The 17,081-nt window shown below is 39.2% G+C and overlaps 3 protein-coding genes and 1 pseudogene across 3 annotated transcripts; 2 read left to right on the plus strand and 2 right to left on the minus strand.

Annotated features, from left to right (window-relative positions):
* Positions 1–3,837: 3,837 nt before the first annotated feature.
* On the plus strand, positions 3,838–4,764 carry LOC118283022 (olfactory receptor 6N2-like). The gene has a single exon (XM_047337246.1). It carries the CDS (start codon positions 3,838–3,840, stop codon positions 4,762–4,764), a length of 927 nt encoding a protein of 308 aa, XP_047193202.1.
* Positions 4,765–7,658: 2,894 nt separating this feature from the next.
* On the minus strand, positions 7,659–8,585 carry LOC118282643 (olfactory receptor 6N2-like). The gene has a single exon (XM_035603913.1). It carries the CDS (start codon positions 8,583–8,585, stop codon positions 7,659–7,661), a length of 927 nt encoding a protein of 308 aa, XP_035459806.1.
* A 2,022-nt stretch (positions 8,586–10,607) lies between these two features.
* On the minus strand, positions 10,608–12,592 carry LOC118282646 (olfactory receptor 6N2-like). Its single transcript, XM_035603915.1, has 2 exons — positions 12,572–12,592; positions 10,608–11,534 (listed from the first exon to the last, which is right to left on the minus strand). Exons 1-2 carry the CDS (start codon positions 12,590–12,592, stop codon positions 10,608–10,610), a joined length of 948 nt encoding a protein of 315 aa, XP_035459808.1.
* A 2,009-nt stretch (positions 12,593–14,601) lies between these two features.
* Positions 14,602–15,841, plus strand: LOC118282645 (annotated as a pseudogene).
* The last annotated feature ends 1,240 nt before the right edge of the window (positions 15,842–17,081 follow it).

Below are 17,081 nucleotides of genomic sequence, written 5' to 3' on the forward strand. Positions count from 1 at the left end.
GGTGACGCCTGGACATTGATTAGCACGGGCATGTCGCGCCCTCAAGGGTCTTAAGGAGATTTAGCGCTCTTCCATGGTCTGGTAGTTCGTCCTAGGTCTCCCTCTGGTGAGGCATACCGTATCCCGATTCGCTGAATGAGGAGCATGGTTTTATCACGGCTTTTTTGTTTCCTGGGTGTGTTGTTGCTCCATGGCAGAGGAATACACACTGAGAGTCGTGTGTAGGATTTTTTTTTTCTTGATTTTTTGTAAATTTTCCATTCCGTAAGGCATCAAGAGTAACTGTCTTTTCGAGCGACACAAGACCGCCATCCGAAGGAAAATGACACGTAACACTCAAAAAAAAAATGCTTGTTAACGTCCAAGTGACAGCGCCCTCTAGCGGCCGTAGAAAACATGACACGTGCCTGTGGACATGTTATAGGGTCAGGGTGGAAGGTTGGGACATCGACCAAGAGAGATCCCATTATATTTGGGAATCTGGACAACATTAGCTGTGCACCAATTGAGGGGCCGCCTCGTGGTGTACGTGGGCGTCAAAGGCGGCTGGCCTTTGAGACGACTCAACGGTCTGGTTTACAGTGGATTTCCTATTTGCCTTCACCAGCGTAATCCGCCCTTACCACTCTCGGCTAGCAACGGCGCTGCAGTTACCAATGGTTCGAAGAGTCGTCACCGGTGCGCAATGAATCCTGGGAAAGGTTGGGTCTTTGATAAATCACTGAAATGTACGAACTCCTGCGGTTAAGTGAAAGAACACATGCAGACAGGAATCAGGATGGTGAGAGCTGAAAACTGTTTGTCGTTGAATTGTTTCCTGTAATTGGCCTTTCTCTGACAAAGACTTCAATATAAGTGAGTGACTGACCTGAACGAAATTAATTCTTTGAACAGTCTAATAGTAGCATGAAAAAGCCCACAGGAATTTTAACAGGTGAGACACGTGACCATCTCTTGTCCGTGTCATATTTCTGAATCCAGTTACACGAGCGAATGACCCTGCGAATGTGAAACCCAGCGCTCCGCGTCTCTCGTGGCTCCTACCGGTGTGGTGATAGCGTCTTATTCGATTAACATAGTGGAACATGTAATTATCAGGTTGAGCTGAGCGCTCACACAGGAATCCTCAATCCATTTACCATTCTCTCCGATCTAATTAGCTCTGCATGCTGCCTCCAAGGCTTCAAGATGATAACATGGCAACGGGACATATACTGTTCCAGTGCAGTAACTTGTGTCACTGATGGAATAAGAGTCAAAACAGCAACACTGTTGCTGTCAAATCATCTTTGTTGAATTCAAAATTCTACTTTTCCACTGATCTGATTGCTCAGCAGTTTGGGCTGTTGAACCTCCGAGCCTCCTCCCAACCTGCTCCAGAGCAGGTCAGGGGAGCAGCATCAGTTACCATGGTGATTTACCTCCATGATTCATTATGCTGTGCAACCTGTGAGTCACACTGCCATCTGTTGGCAGCCTGTGCACACAACATACTGCCTTTTTACTTGTAGACTGCGGAGTGTGCTGCTGGAATATAATTAAAACCCTTATTAATAATAATAATAAAAATTAAAATAAAAGTAATTATGATAAATGTATTACATTTGCAAAAAAAAGCGCATTAAATTGTCAACATAAATTATGTAAAGATAAAAATAAGGAAACTATTGAATTACACTTAAAACAAAGAAGATATAATTTTCATGCAAACATTTGAAAAGCCAATAAATATTCCGTGGGCACAACTATAATACAATTTCAGTAGAATTAGTTAAAGCCTTTCATAGACAGACATCTCAATCTTTTTTTACTGATATGAAAACTTTTATTTTACAGACTAAACAATGCAGAAAAGATGCATTCATGTTTTTATTTTACACAAGAAATGTTTATTTTTAGTTGGTTTTAGTTGGTAAAACTATAAAATATCAAGCCTCAGTAATATTAAAGTTTTTGAGAAAAAAAAACAGAATCAAACAACATATCGTTTAAAATATAGGAATGAAAAATTATTGATTAAATCCTGGGCTTCTGTGAGTGTATGACATCCTCAGTTATCAATCTACCGAGACACGACTAGCGGAGCTAATCTTGGTTAAATTGGCCTACTGCTAAAAGCTAGGATATGAACATATGTTTATATAATTCTTCTTCTTACAGACCCTGTCACTGGCCCTTGTGGCCCAACAACTGGCCCGACCTACGAGGAATCTTACCGTCCTTACCGATTAGCCACACACCCACTGTTAGGACCGCCTGACCATGTCATAGATGACTTTTACACACTACACCCATAATTATATACAGTCTATGGTGCTCACGTGTACTGACTTCGGTATGATTTAGTTTTTTCTTCCCTTTGGTCTACAAAAAGTTGTCTTCTACCGACATGAAATCCGAGTGGGCCATGTTCAGAGCAGGAGCTGTGGTCAGACGGTCATTGGTGCCTGTCGAGACGGTAACCTGACAATTCAAAAAGAAAACTTTTTGGAGGTCCTACACGCCCTTTGTGGATGAGGCAGAGACTGAAAACTTGGGGAAAGTCTTGCCCATATCCCAGAGGTCGTTGAGGTAGTTAAGAAGCTCCTCAGTGGCAAGGCATCGCATGTGAATGAGATTCACCTACTGGGGGAATATGGTAGCCTGGTGTAGCCAGACAAATACTCAAATGTTTATTAGTCTGGGACCCCTAAGTTTATTTTTGATTTCCAAGAGGCGTTACCAACGGAAGCAAACCAAAATGCCTCCAGACGCACTTGTACAGACCTACAACCAGGGAGAGCGACAAATCATGTGACGTGTATGGGACCTCTAAGTTCTTTTTCGATTTTCCAAGAGGTGTTTCCAATGGACACGGTCCAAAATGCCTCCCGACGCAATTGGATAGACCAACAACCAGTGAGACAACAAATAATGTGACGTCTGTTGAGCGACGCAGAAATGTCAACAGACAAGAGCAGAGAGGAGATGTCTGTGATGATGATTCCTCAATGTCTGTGAACGAGTGTTGCCGTTTTCTGTTGTGAGTCGACCAGCAAGTTTTCTGCCGGTGAGAAATCACTTTCCAATGGAGAGGATCCAGACGTAGTCTAGCAGGACAAATGAGATGAGCGCCCAGAATTCATCAGGGTTCCAGGCTAGGAATATAGGGTACCGGCCATCCAGTCCTTATATATATGAGAGCTTTGTCTTTATTCACGGCACAAAGTGACATTTGTTCCCTGTGGTTTTGGGACTTTGTCAGGTTAGGCCCTTTTACCAATTCTGTTTGCAATCTTCATGGACAGGATTTCAAGATGCAGACAAGGTGTGGAGAGTGTCCAATTTTGAAAACGCAGAATTACCTCACTGCTTTTTGTGGATGATGTGGTTCTGTTGGCATCATCAAAACTCAAACTCCAGCGCCCACGGGGCGATTTGCAGCAGGATGTAAAGCGGCTGAGATGAGGATCAGCACCACCAAGTCCAAGGCCATGGTCCTCAGCTGGTGGATTGTTCTGTAAGGGTTGGGGGTGAGTTGCTACCTCTGACCCCAACCCCACTCGAAAAGTAACAAACAGTCAGTAACATAACCTTTGGGTTCTGGACTCTTGAGTTTTCCGAGGTTGTTTACATGTTAGCGGAGAGTTTAATGAGGTCTATGGGGGGAGAAGCAGTCTGATAAAAACAGGCAATAGAAGCAAACCCTTCACTTCCTGTAACTTTGGTATCGGTGAACAATGTTAGACGATCCTCTACCGTTACTGTAACCCTCAAAGTGAGACTTGTGTTGTGAGATGTTGTTGATGAATGTCTGTTTCCTGCATTACTGATTCTGTTTTGGTTTTCAGATCCCAGATGGACGGTGAATTAAATGTAACATATATAACTTTTGATGGATATGTGGAATTGCAGAAATATAGATATGTTTATTTTGTGATCATGTTTACAATATTTCTGCTTATAATCTGCTGTAATTCCACCATTGTGTGTCTTATTGTTGTTCACAAAAACCTCCATGAGCCTATGTACATTTTCATTGCAGCTTTGTTAATCAACTCTTTACTTTACAGCATTACAATCTACCCAAAGCTTTTGTTTGACTTTTTATCTGAAACACAGATCACAACTTTTCCACATTGTATCTTTCAAGCTTCTATGTTTTACACTCTGGTCACTTCAGAGTTTTTGTTGTTGTCAGCCATGGCCTATGACAGATATGTGTCTATATGTAAACCTCTGCAATATCCAACTATCATGAGAGGGGAAACTGTAAAAGTCTTTTTGGTTTCAGCTTGGCTTATACCTTCTTGTGCGCTTGCAGTGTCTGTTGTATGGTATGCTAATATAAAAATCTGTCACTTTAGTATCAAAGGACTCTTCTGTAACTCTTCAGTTTACACACTTCTGTGTGTGCGCACAGTGGCACTTTCCATGTATGGTGTGTTCATTTTGCTGAGTATTGTATTTCTCCCAGTGCTCTTTATTACTTTTACTTACACAAGGATATTCATAATATCTTTCAGTAGTTTTAAAACAGTCAGAACAAAAGCTGCACAGACCTGTTTACCTCACCTGCTGGTTTTAATCAGCCTTTCCTTTTTTGTTTCTTATGAGGTCATTGTAGTTCGTCTGGTATCAGATTTACCCAAACTTGCCCGTTTCATATTGACGTTACAAATGATTGGGTATCATCCTCTCCTTAACCCCTTTATTTATGGACTGAAAATGAAAGAAATTTACAAACACCTCAAGCGTTTGTTGTTTCAGGTCAAATCACACTAATATATTAACACTGTTAACTGAAGTAAAGTCATTTTTTCCTATGCTGTAAATGCAGTAATGTCTATTTTTGTTCAAGTATTTGTGATGTATGTTCATGACTGATGCACGGCATCTGTATAGAGTATGTTGGTGTCATTGTCTCCATTTGTACTGATGACTTTCATAAAGGTCATAATGACGACAAACATTTGAGATGAAACTTGAACAATTTAAACTGTCAATAGTTAATGTTTCAATTCTTGACATCTTCAAATAAAGTACAACATGGCTGCATTTCACTGATCTTTATTCTTTCTTTGACTGGTTGTTGCCTATTATGTCATTTAAAGTAAGAAAAGATCTCACTGGTAATGACTTGAATTAAACTTTAATTTACGTGTCATGTTAAGTCCTACTCCACCTTTGAAAACTGTTTAAAACTCCCTCCAGTAAACATGAGCATAGCTTTTATTTTGGCTTGACTGATGGATCATTTAACCAGGAAATGATAACTCACAGACATCCCATTGTGAGAAATAGAAATGAAGAAATAAATACATAAATCTTGAAAATACATTTTGTAGTAGAATATAAGGTGGCCTTAAAGTAACATAAATATGAGATGCCCTCTGGAGCTTGTGTTCTGTTTACTTATTGTGGGCGACTGTAGAAACAAGGTGGTGCAACTTGACAGACTCTATGGGAGAGAACATACTCCTGTTGTAGATATATAATTTAAAGACCTTGTTGAAAATACAACGATTATGTTACATTTGTGCCAATAGAGACCCTTGAATCCTATAAATTGGAGCTGTAAGTGCAGCCTCCATCTGACCTCAATGTACAGATGCTGATCAGTTTGGAGTAAACAAGGCTGTCAGTCTTATTAATGCAGAGACTGACTGAGTTAAGCAACACACAGGTGACATCCACACAAATACGTAGGGTTGGGTATCGCAACTGGTTTCCTGAATCGATTCGATTCCGTTTATATGGGATACCGGAGCCTTTGCTACAGGCCAAACAGTCTTTGTATAACCACAATGAGAGCCATGTTCATATTCAGGCCACAAAGTAAAATTTGCTCCCTGAGGTTGTTGGACTTCGCCAGGGTTTTCCCTTGTCACCAGTTCTGTTTGTGATCTTCATGGACAGGATTTCAAGATGCAGCCATAGTGCGAAGAGTTTCCCGTTTTGGAACCTCAGAATTATCTCCCTCCTTTTTGTGGATAATGTAGTTCTGTTGGCATCATTGAACCATGAACTCCGGTTCCCACAGAGTTTGTGGGGCTGAAGTAATTCTGAGGTTCCAAAACAGGACACACTCTGTACCATGTCCGCGTCTTGAAACCCTTGAAAACAGAATTGGTGACAAGGACCAACCCTGGCAAAGTCCAACAACTACAGGGAACAAATCTCACTTTGTGCCGTGGATACAAAACAACTCTCATATTTGCTAAACAAAAACTGGATGGCCTTTAGCAAAGGGTCCAGTACCCAATATTGCTAGCCTGCGACCCAGACGATTTCTGGGAGCTCATTTCATTTGCCCTGCTAGACTATGTCTGCATCTCCTCCATTGGAAAGAGACTTCCCACTGGCAGAAAACTTGTTTGTCGACTCACAACAGATTATCTGATAATCAGCGGGTTTCATACCATGACGCGGAGAGGTGACTTATGAAAACAACCAAGATGGCTGCTTCTGATGAACGAGCATTTGACTAAAAGTACTTAATAATTTTCTGAAAAGATACGACAACACTTGTTCACAGACATTGTGGAATCATCATCACAGACATCTCCTCTCTGCCCCAGTCTGTTGACATTTCTGCGTCGCTCAACAGACGTCACATTATTTGTTGTCTCACTGGTTGTTGGTCTATCCAATTGCGTCGGGAGGCATTTTGGACCGCGTCCATTGGAAACACCTCTTGGAAAATCGAAAAAGAACTTAGAGGTCCCATACACATTTGAATATTAGTCTGGCTATGCCAGGCTACCATATTTCCCCAGTAAGGGTAAATCTCATCCACACTTGGCGCCTTGCCGCTGAGGAGCTTCTTAACTATATCAAAGACCTCTGCCAGGGATATTGGCTAGACTTCCTTGAGTCTTCAGACTCTGCGTCTTCCACAGAGGGCAAGTAGCAGCTCTCAAAGTAGGAATCAATGGTCTCTAATTGCACAAATGTGATATAATCAAAGTAGGAATCAATGGTCTCTAATTGCACAAATGTGATATAATCATTGTATTTTCAACAAGGGCTTTAAATGAAAAATCTACATCAGGAGTATGTGAGTTATGGTTTCCTTGGGAAAATCATCCGTCAGTCAAGCCAAAATAAAAGTTGTGCTCATGTTTAGTGGAGGGAGATTCAGACATAGTTTTTAAACAGTTTTCAAAGATGGAGTAAGACTTAACATGACACGTAGATTAACGTTTATTCTACAAATTATTCAACCGATTTAACTGAAAATAGGTTAATAAATGTTCACAAAACGTCCACATTTTATTGTGCTTTTGCAGCAGTTGTTTGTAACCCAAGTCATTATCAGTGAGATGTAAATTAAACATTGCTTAATAATGATATGCAACAAGCCTGCATAGAAAGAACAAAGATCAATGAAATGCAGCCAGGTTCCACTTTTTTTTAAAGATGTCAAGACTTGAAACATTAACTATCAACAGTTTAAATTGTTTAGATTTTCAGCATCTAAAATGTTTATCCTTATTATGACCTTCATGAAAATCACGATTACAAATGGAAACATTGTCACTAACATACTCTGTACAGATGCTGTGCATCAGTCATACAGCAACATCACATAAATCACATTTACTTGAGCAAAAACACATCACTGCATTTACTGCATTGTAAAAAATGACTTTACTTCAGTTAACAGTGTTAATATATTAGTGTGATTTGACCTGAAACAACAAACGCTTGAGGTGTTTGTAAATTTCTTTCATTTTTAGTCCATAAATAAAGGGGTTAAGGAGAGGATGATACACAATCATTTGTAACGTCAATATGAAATAGGCAAGTTTTGGTAAATCTGATCCCAGTCGAACTACGATGACATCATAAGAAACAAAAAAGGAAAGGTTGATTAAAACCAGCAGGTGAGGTAAACAGGTCTGTGCAGCTTTTGTCCTGACTCTTTTACAACTTCTGAAGGATATTATGAATATCCTTGTGTAAGTAAAAATAATGAAGAACATGGGGAGAAATACAATATTCAGCAACAAGAACACACCATATATGGACAGTGCCACTGAGCGCACACACAGAAGTGTGTAAACTAAAGAGTTACAGAAGAGTCCTTTCAAACTAAAGTGACAGATTTTTATATTAGCATACAATGCAACTGACACTGCAAGCGCACAAGAAGGTATAAGCCAAGCCGAAACCAAAAAGACTTTTACAGTTTCCCCTCTCATGATAGTTGGATATTGCAGAGGTTTACATATAGACACATATCTGTCATAGGCCATGGCTGACAACAACAAAAACTCTGAAGTGGACAGAATGTAATACATAGAACCTTGAAAGACACAATTTGGAAAAGTTGTGATCTGTGTTTCAGATAAAAAGTCAATCAAAAGCTTCGGGTAGATTGTAATGCTGTAAAGTAAAGAGTTGATTAACAAAGCTGCAATGAAAATGTACATAGGCTCATGGAGGTTTTTGTGGATCACAATAAGAAACAAAATGGTGCAATTAGAGCAGATTATGAGCATGAATATTGTAAACATGATCACAAAATAAACATATCTGTATTTCTGCAATTCAACATATCCATCAAAAGTTATATATGTTACATTTAATTCACCATCCATCTGGGATCTGAAAACCAAAAAGTGAATCAGTAATGCAGGAAACAGACATTCAGGGTTACGGTAAAATAAGACCTGTAGAAGTTCGTCTTACTCGTTCACCGATACAGAAGTTACAGGAAGTGAAGTGTTTGCTTCTATGGCCTGTTTTTATCAGACTGCTTCTGCCCCCATAGATCTCATTAAACTCTCCGCTAACATGTAAACAACTTCAGAAAACTCAAGAGTCCTGAAACCACAGGTTATGTTACTGACCGTTTGTCACTCTTAAGGGTCGGTGTGGGGTGGGAGGTAGCAACTCATCCCCAACCTATAAAGAACAGCCGCTTTACGTTCGGCAGCAAATCGCCCCTGTGGGAACTGGAGTTCATGGTTTGATGATGCCAATAGAACCACATCATCCACAAAGCAGGGAGGTAATTCTGATGTTCCAAAACGGGACACTCTCCGCACCATGTCTGCATCTTGAAATCCTGTTCTCGAAGATTGCAAACAGAATTGGTGACAAGGGCCGACACTGGATAATTCCAACAACCACAGGGAACAACTGTCACTTTGTGTCGTGGATACAAAACAACTTTCATATTTGCTAAACAACGACTGGATGGCCTGTAGCAGAGGGTCCAGCACCCCATAATCCTTGCATGGGACCCGGATGAATTCTGGGAGCTCATTTCATTCGCCCTGCTAGAATATGTCTGCATCTCCTCCATTGGAAAGTGATTTCCCACTGGCAGAAAACTTGCTGGTCGACTCACAACAGATTATCTGATAATGAGCGGGGATCATACCATGACGTGGAGAGAAGCATCTTTTGTAAACAACCAAGATGGCTGCCGCTGATGAAAACGCATTTGACTAAAAGTACCCGATATTTTCAAATTTCTCCCACAAAAATTACAACACTTGTTCAAAGACATTGTGGAATCATCATCACAGACATCTCCTCTCTGCTCTTGTCTGTTGACATTTTCGCATCGCTCAACAGACGTTACATTATTTGTTGCTCTCACTGGTTGTAGGACTATCCAATTGCATCCGGAGGCATTTTGGTCTGTGTCCGTTGGTAACGCCTCTTGGATAATCGAAAAAGAGCATAGAGGTCCCAGACGCATTTGAATATTAGTTTCTGCCATATTCCCCGAGTAAGAGTGAATCTCATCCACACCTGGTGACTTGCCACTGAGAAGCTTCTTTACTACCTCAGCTTCCTATGTCAGGGATATGGGCTAGACTTTCCCCGAGTCTTCAGACTCTGCCTCTTCCACAGAGGGCGGGTAGCAGCTCCTGCAAAAAATGCTCTTTTTGAATTGTTAGGTTGCCTCCTCGACAGGAACCAATATCCTTCTGACCACAGCTCCTGCTCACTGCCTCCGCAATGGAGACCCAGAATGTAATGTAATACAATCATTGTATTTTCATCAAGGGCTTTACATTATATATCTACATCAGGAGTATGTCCTCTTCCATAGAGTCGTTCATCTTTCACGAGTATGTTTCGACAGTAGCCCAGAATTAATAAATAGAACAATAGCTCCAGAGGGCCTCTCATGATTATGTTACTTAAAGGCCACCATAGATTCTAGTACACAAATGTATTGTGAAGATTTATATATTTATTTCTTTATTTCTATTTCTCACATGTGATGGCTGTCAGTTATCGTTTCCTGGTTAAATTATCAATCAGTCAAGCCAAAAAAAACCTGTGCTCATGTTTAGTGGAGGGAGTTTCAAAGATAGGTTTTAAACAGTTTTCTAAGGTGGAGTTGGACTAAACATGAAACATAAATTAACATTTATTTATCAAAAACTTTCACAAAACGTTGAGGTTTTCAACATTTAAAATGTTTATCGTCATTATGACCTTCATGAAATTCATCAGTAAAAATGGAGACAATGACACTTACATACTCTGTACAGATGCTCTGCATCAGTCAGAAACATAAATAACATAAATACTTGAACAAAAACACACATCACTGCATTTACTGCACAATAAAATGACTTTACTTCAGTGAAGTCATTTTAGTGTGATTTGACCTGAAACAACAAACGCTTGAGGTGTTTGGAGATTTCTTTCATTTTCAGTCCATAAATAAAGGGGTTAAGGAGAGGATGATACACAATTATTTGTAACGTCATTATGAAACGGGCAAGTTTTGGTAAATCTGATCCCAGTCGAACTACAATGACGTCATAAGAAATAAAACAGGAAAGGTTGATTAAAACCAGCAGGTGAGGTAAACAGGTCTGCGCAGCTTTTGTCCTGACTCTTTTACCACTTCTGAAGGATATTATGAATATCCTTGTGTAAGTCAAAATAATGAAGAGCACAGGGATAAGTACAATATTCAGCAACAAGAACACGCCATACATGGAAAGTGCCACTGTGCGCACACACAGAAGTGTGTAAAGTGAAGTGTTACAGAAGAGTCCTTTGATACTAAAGTGACATACTTTAATATTCGCATACAATACAACTGACACTGCAAGCTCACAAGCAGGTATAAGCCAAGCTGAAACCAAAAAGACTTTTACAGTTTCCCCTCTCATGATAGTTGGATATTGCAGAGGTTTACATATAGACACATGTCTGTCATAGGCCATGGCTGACAACAACAAAAACTCTGAAGTGGACAGAACGTAATACATAGAACCTTGAAAGAGACATTTTGGAAAAGTTGTGATCTGTGTTTCAGATAAAAAGTCAATCAAAAGCTTCGGGTAGATTGTAATGCTGTAAAGTAAAGAGTTGATTAACAAAGCTGCAATGAAAATGTACATAGGCTCATGGAGGTTTTTGTGAATCACAATAAGACACACAATGGTGGAGTTAGAGCAGATTATAAGCAGAAATATTGTAAACATGATCACAAAATAAAAATATCTGTATTTCTGCAATTCAACATATCCATCAAAAGTTATAAATGTTACATTTAATTCACCGTCCATCTGGGATCTGAAAACCAAAAGTGAATCATTAATGCAGGAAACAGACATTCATCAATAACAAGTCTCACTTTGATCATTACACTAACGGAATACCTGTGGAAGATTGTCTTACTCATTCACCTATACCAAAGTTACCGATGCCAAGTAAAGGGTTTGCTTCTCTGCCATGTTTTTATCAGACCGCCTCTCCCCCCATAGATCTCATTAAACTCTCTGCTAACATGTAAACAACTTCGGAAAACTCAAAGGTCCTGAACCCAAAGTTTTTTTTAATCTACACGGCCTTTTTTTTCGCTTCAAGGTTTCACATAATAATGTAAATGGGTTTAATGTGAAATTCCCTTCACCAATCATTAGTAGGGTTGGGAATCGTTTCACTTTTATCATTTCAGATTTCTATTCAGCTTATTGAACATTATTATTGAATCTCGTTACCGATTCCAATATTTTTTGCTTAGAAAAGAAAGAACACTTGAACAAAAATTACCCTTTCTTTACTCTTGGCACATTCAGGCTATAATCAGTAAACTGTCAACTGTGACAGGTATTTTTTTTTCCTTCCTTCATAGAAATAAATATAACTACTTTATAAGGAATGATCAACAAAAACTATACAAAAACCAAACTATTGAAATAAATAATGGAAAAAATACAACAAAAATTATCAGAATATAACAACATATTTTACAGACAGTTGTCTGAACAAATGATGTCCAGCATCACATAGGGGCTCCATTTGTTTTGCATCGGTAGGAGCAGATTTGGAAATTAGAAAGTTATTAATAATTATCAAAGACAATTTTTAATAGTTATTAATATATTACTACAAAATACTAATTCAGGGCACCATCCTGTAAACAGGGAGTAATTAACCGTTTATGAAGTGAACACATTAAATGTGTGTTCACTTCATTTATGATATTGAGATTATTGAGAGTTAAACTTCAGTACTATTAATTCACAATCAATAGTACTTAAATAAAACAAACATTTGTCATCTCAATTCTAAACTGATAAACAAGAGAAGCTACAACTACAAACAAACTGTACCCAAGCATAAATTGACATAAGTGGGTGTGTATGTGTGTGTGTTTGTGTGTGCACTACATAGCATTGACTAGGTGATGTGAGCAACTGCTAATCCAATTTGATACTAGCTAATGCTAGACTGCAAACGTGTGCGTGCATGTGTGTGCATGAATGTGCGTGCAAGTGGTGCTTGTGTTATGCAAGCAGCAACAATGTAAAAGAAAGTGTATGTCTGCAACGGAAAGTCAGCAATTCTTCTGAAGCAAAATGTTTAGTTACTCTCATGATTCTTGCCCTTTTGGGTAATATCTTCATGGTTGAATGCACTTGTAGTTTGCGTTGGACAGAAGAGTCAGCTAAATGAATGTAATGTTAAAAAAAAAATCAGCTTATCAGCCTTCTCCGTAAGGATGCTTGATCTCTCTTTGCTCTCTGTACTAGTGGGGGGTCCTGGGGTTGGACTGGAGGTGGAGGGGTGCTCTACTTGCTATGCTGCGTAATGATGACATGATGTCATCTCCGTGTAGCAGATCTGCACTCGGGTCTGTATATTTAAAGATCTCACTGGTAATGACTTGTGGTGCACACCACTGCTGCATAAGCACAATACAATGTGAACATTTTGTGACTATTTTCAATTAAATGTGGCAAACATGGTGGAGTCTATGAGAGAGGACATACTCCTGATGTAGATATATATTTTAAAGCCCTTGTTGAAAATACAATAATTATATTAAATTTGTGCCAATAGAATCCTAGACACTGGAACGATAGGTGCAGCCTCCATCTAACCTCAAAGCTGCTGATCAGTGTGTAATCAACAAGGCTTACAGGCTTATTCATGCAGAGACAGGAAGAAAGGTTAAGCAACACACGCGACATCCAAGTACAAATTGTACAAAGATGGACCTCTCTAACCTGGTGCATTATTAAAAATATTAATGTTTACATAACAAATTGAGCCCAAAGCAGTTACATGAATGAACTGTTTACTTAACACACAACAAAATTCAAAAATGCAATTCCATATTACAGTCGTAGGTGTTAATTCAAGTAATGTAATGGGTATATTTAAGCAGTGGAAGGACACAACAATATCTGAACAGTTCCACCGGGTCACCAAAACAACCACGATGAAGGACAAACAATGACGTAAGTATAAATTAATAAATAAATGCCGAAATAAATAAATTCCGAAATAAACAACTATATGCACAAATAAAAGGAATAAATAAATACAATTTATCTTTTTTGATTTTCCAAGAGGCGTTACCAACGGACACAGACCAAAATGCCTCCGGATGCAATTGGACAGTCCTACAACCAGTGAGAGCAACAAATAATGTAACGTCTGTTGAGCGATGCGAAAATGTCAACAGACTAGAGCAGAGAGGAGATGTCTGTGATAATGATTCCACAATGTCTGTGAACAAGTGTTGTCGTTTTTGTTGGAGAAATTTGAAAATATCGGGTACTTTTAGTCAAATGCGTGTTCATCAGCGGCAGCCATCTTGGTTGTTTACAAAAGTCGCTTCTCTCCACGTCATGGTATGATCCCCGCTCATTATCAGATAATCTGTTGTGAGTCGACCAGCAAGTTTTCTGCCAGTGGGAAATCACTTTCCAATGGAGGAGATGCAGACGTAGTATAGCAGGGCAAATGAAATGAGCTCCCAGAATTCATCTGGGTCCCAGGCTAGGAATATAGGGTACCGGACCCTTTGCTACAGGCCATCCAGTCGTTGTATAGCAAATATGAAAGTTGTTTTGTATCCACGACACAAAGTGACAGTTGTTCCCTGTGGTTGTTGGAATTTGCCAGTGTTGGCCCTTGTCACCAATTCTGTTTGCAATCTACATGGAGAGGATTTCAAGATGCAGACATGGTGCGGAGAGTGTCCCGTTTTGGAACCTCAGAATTACCTCCCTGCTTTTTGTGGATGATGTGGTTCTGCTAGTATCATCAAACCATTAACTCCAGTGCCCACAGGGGCGATTTGCTGCCGAACGTAAAGCGGCTGTTCTTTATAGGTTGGGGATGAGTTACTACCTCCCACCCCACGCCGACCCGAAGAGTAACAAACGGTCAGTAACATAACCTGTGGTTTCAGGACTCCTGAGTTTTCTGAAGTTGTTTACATGTTAGCGGAGAGTTTAATGAGATCTATGGGGGGAGAAGCAGTCTGATAAAAACAGGCCATAGAAGCAAACTCCTTCACTTCCTGTAACTTCTGTATCGGTGAACAAGTGAGACGATCTTCTACAGGTTCAATGTTACTGTAACCCTTATTTTACTGTAACCCTGAATGTCTGTTTCCTGCATTACTGATTCACTTTTTGGTTTTCAGATCCCTGATGCATAGCGAATTAAATGTAACATATATATCTTTTGATGGATATGTGGAATTGCAGAAATATAGATGTTTATTTTGTGTTCATGTTTACTATATTCACGCTTATAATCTGCTCTAATTCCACCATTGTGTGTCTTATTGTTATTTACAAAAACCTCCATGAGCCTATGTACATTTTTATTGCAGCTTTGTTAATCAACTCTTTACTTTACAGCATTACAATCTACCCGAAGCTTTTGATTGACTTTTTATCTGAAACACAGATCACAACTTTTCCAAATTGTGTCTTTCAAGGTTCTATGTATTACGTTCTGTCCACTTCAGAGTTTTTGTTGTTGTCACCCATGGCCTATGACAGACGTGTCTATGTGTAAGCCTCTGCAAAATCCAACTATCATGAGAGGGGCAACTGTAAAAGTCTTCTTGGTTTCAGCTTGGCTTATACCTTCTTGTGCGCTTGCAGTGTCAGTTGCATTGTATGCTAATATAAAAATCTGTCACTTTAGTTTGAAAGGACTCTTCTGTAACTCTTTAGTTTACACACTTCTGTGTGTGCGCTCAATGGCACTTTCCATATATGGCGTGTTCTTGTTGCTGAATATTGTATTTCTCCCCATGTTCTTCATTATTTTTTCTTACACAAGCATATTCATAGTAACCTTCAGAAGTTGTAAAAGAGTCAGGACAAAAGCTGCACAGACCTGTTTACCTCACCTGCTGGTTTTAATCAACCTTTCCTTTTTTGTTTCTTATGACGTCATCGTAGTTCGACTGGGATCAGATTTACCAAAACTTGCCTATTTCATATTGACGTTACAAATGATTGTGTATCATCCTCTCCTTAACCCCTTTAGTTACGGACTAAAAATGAAAGAAATTTACCATCACCTCAAGCGTTTGTTGTTTCAGGTCAAATCACACTAATATATCATCACTGTTAACTGAAGTAAAGTCATTTTTTACAATGCAGTAAATGCAGTGATTTGTTTTTGTTCAAGTAAATGTGATTTATGTGCTGTTGCTGTATGACTGATGCACAGCATCTGTAGAGAATATGTTAGTGACAATGTTTCCATTTGTAATTGTGATTTTCATGAAGGTCGTAATAAGGATAAACATTTTAGATGCTGAAAACCTAAACAATTTAAACTGTCGGTAGTTAATGTTTCAAGTCTTGACATCTTTAAAAAAAAGTGGAACATGGCTGCATTTCATTGATCTTTATTCTTTCTATGCCGGCTTGTTGCATATCATTATTAAGCAATGTTTAATTTACATCTCACTGATAATGACTTGTGTTACAAACCACTGCTGCAAAAGCACAATAATTTGTAGAATAAAACGTTAATCTACGTGTCATGTTAAGTCTTACTCCATCTTTGAAAACTGTTTAAAAACTATGTCTGAATCTCCCTCCACTAAACATGAGCACAACTTTTATTTTGGCTTGACTGATGGATGATTTTCCCAAGGAAACCATAACTCACATACTCCTGATGTAGATATCATTTAAAGCCCTTGTTGAAAATACAATGATTATATCACATTTGTGCAATTAGAGACCATTGATTCCTACTTTGATTATATCACATTTGTGCAATTAGAGACCATTGATTCCTACTTTGAGAGCTGCTACTTGCCCTCTGTGGAAGACGCAGAGTCTGAAGACTCAAGGAAGTCTAGCCAATATCCCTGGCAGAGGTCCTTGATATAGCTAAGAAGCTCCTCAGCGGCAAGGCGCCAAGTGTGGATGAGATTCACCCTTACTGGGGAAATATGGTAGCCTGGCATAGCCAGACTAATATTCAAATGTGTCTGGGACCTCTAAGTTCTTTTTTCGATTTTCCAAGAGGTGTTTCCAACGTACGCGGACCAAAATGCCTCCCGACGCAATTGGATAGACCAACAACCAGTGATACAACAAATAATGTGACGTCTGTTGAGCGACGCGGAAATGTCAACAGACTGGGGCAGAGAGGAGATGTCTTTGATGATGATTCCACAATGTCTGTGAAAAAGTGTTGTCGTATCTTTTCAGAAAATTTTAAATCAGTCAAATGCTCGTTCATCAGCAGCAGCCATCTTGGTAGTTTTCATAAGTCACCTCTCTCCGCGTCATGGTATGAACCCCGCTGATTATCAGATAATCTGTTGTGAGTCGACC

The sequence above is a fragment of the Scophthalmus maximus genome, chromosome 14 (assembly GCF_022379125.1).
Source record: "Scophthalmus maximus strain ysfricsl-2021 chromosome 14, ASM2237912v1, whole genome shotgun sequence".
NCBI lineage: Eukaryota > Metazoa > Chordata > Actinopteri > Pleuronectiformes > Scophthalmidae > Scophthalmus > Scophthalmus maximus.

Coding starts and splice junctions, on each gene's coding strand:
- LOC118283022 (XM_047337246.1), top strand. CDS start 3,838: ATGGACGGTGAATTAAATGTAACATATATAACTTTTGATGGATATGTG.
- LOC118282643 (XM_035603913.1), bottom strand. CDS start 8,585: ATGGATGGTGAATTAAATGTAACATATATAACTTTTGATGGATATGTT.
- LOC118282646 (XM_035603915.1), bottom strand. CDS start 12,592: ATGCTTGGGTACAGTTTGTTT. Junction 11,535..12,571: donor TGCTTGGGTACAGTTTGTTT/GTAGTTGTAGCT, acceptor TTCAGATCCCAG/ATGGACGGTGAATTAAATGT.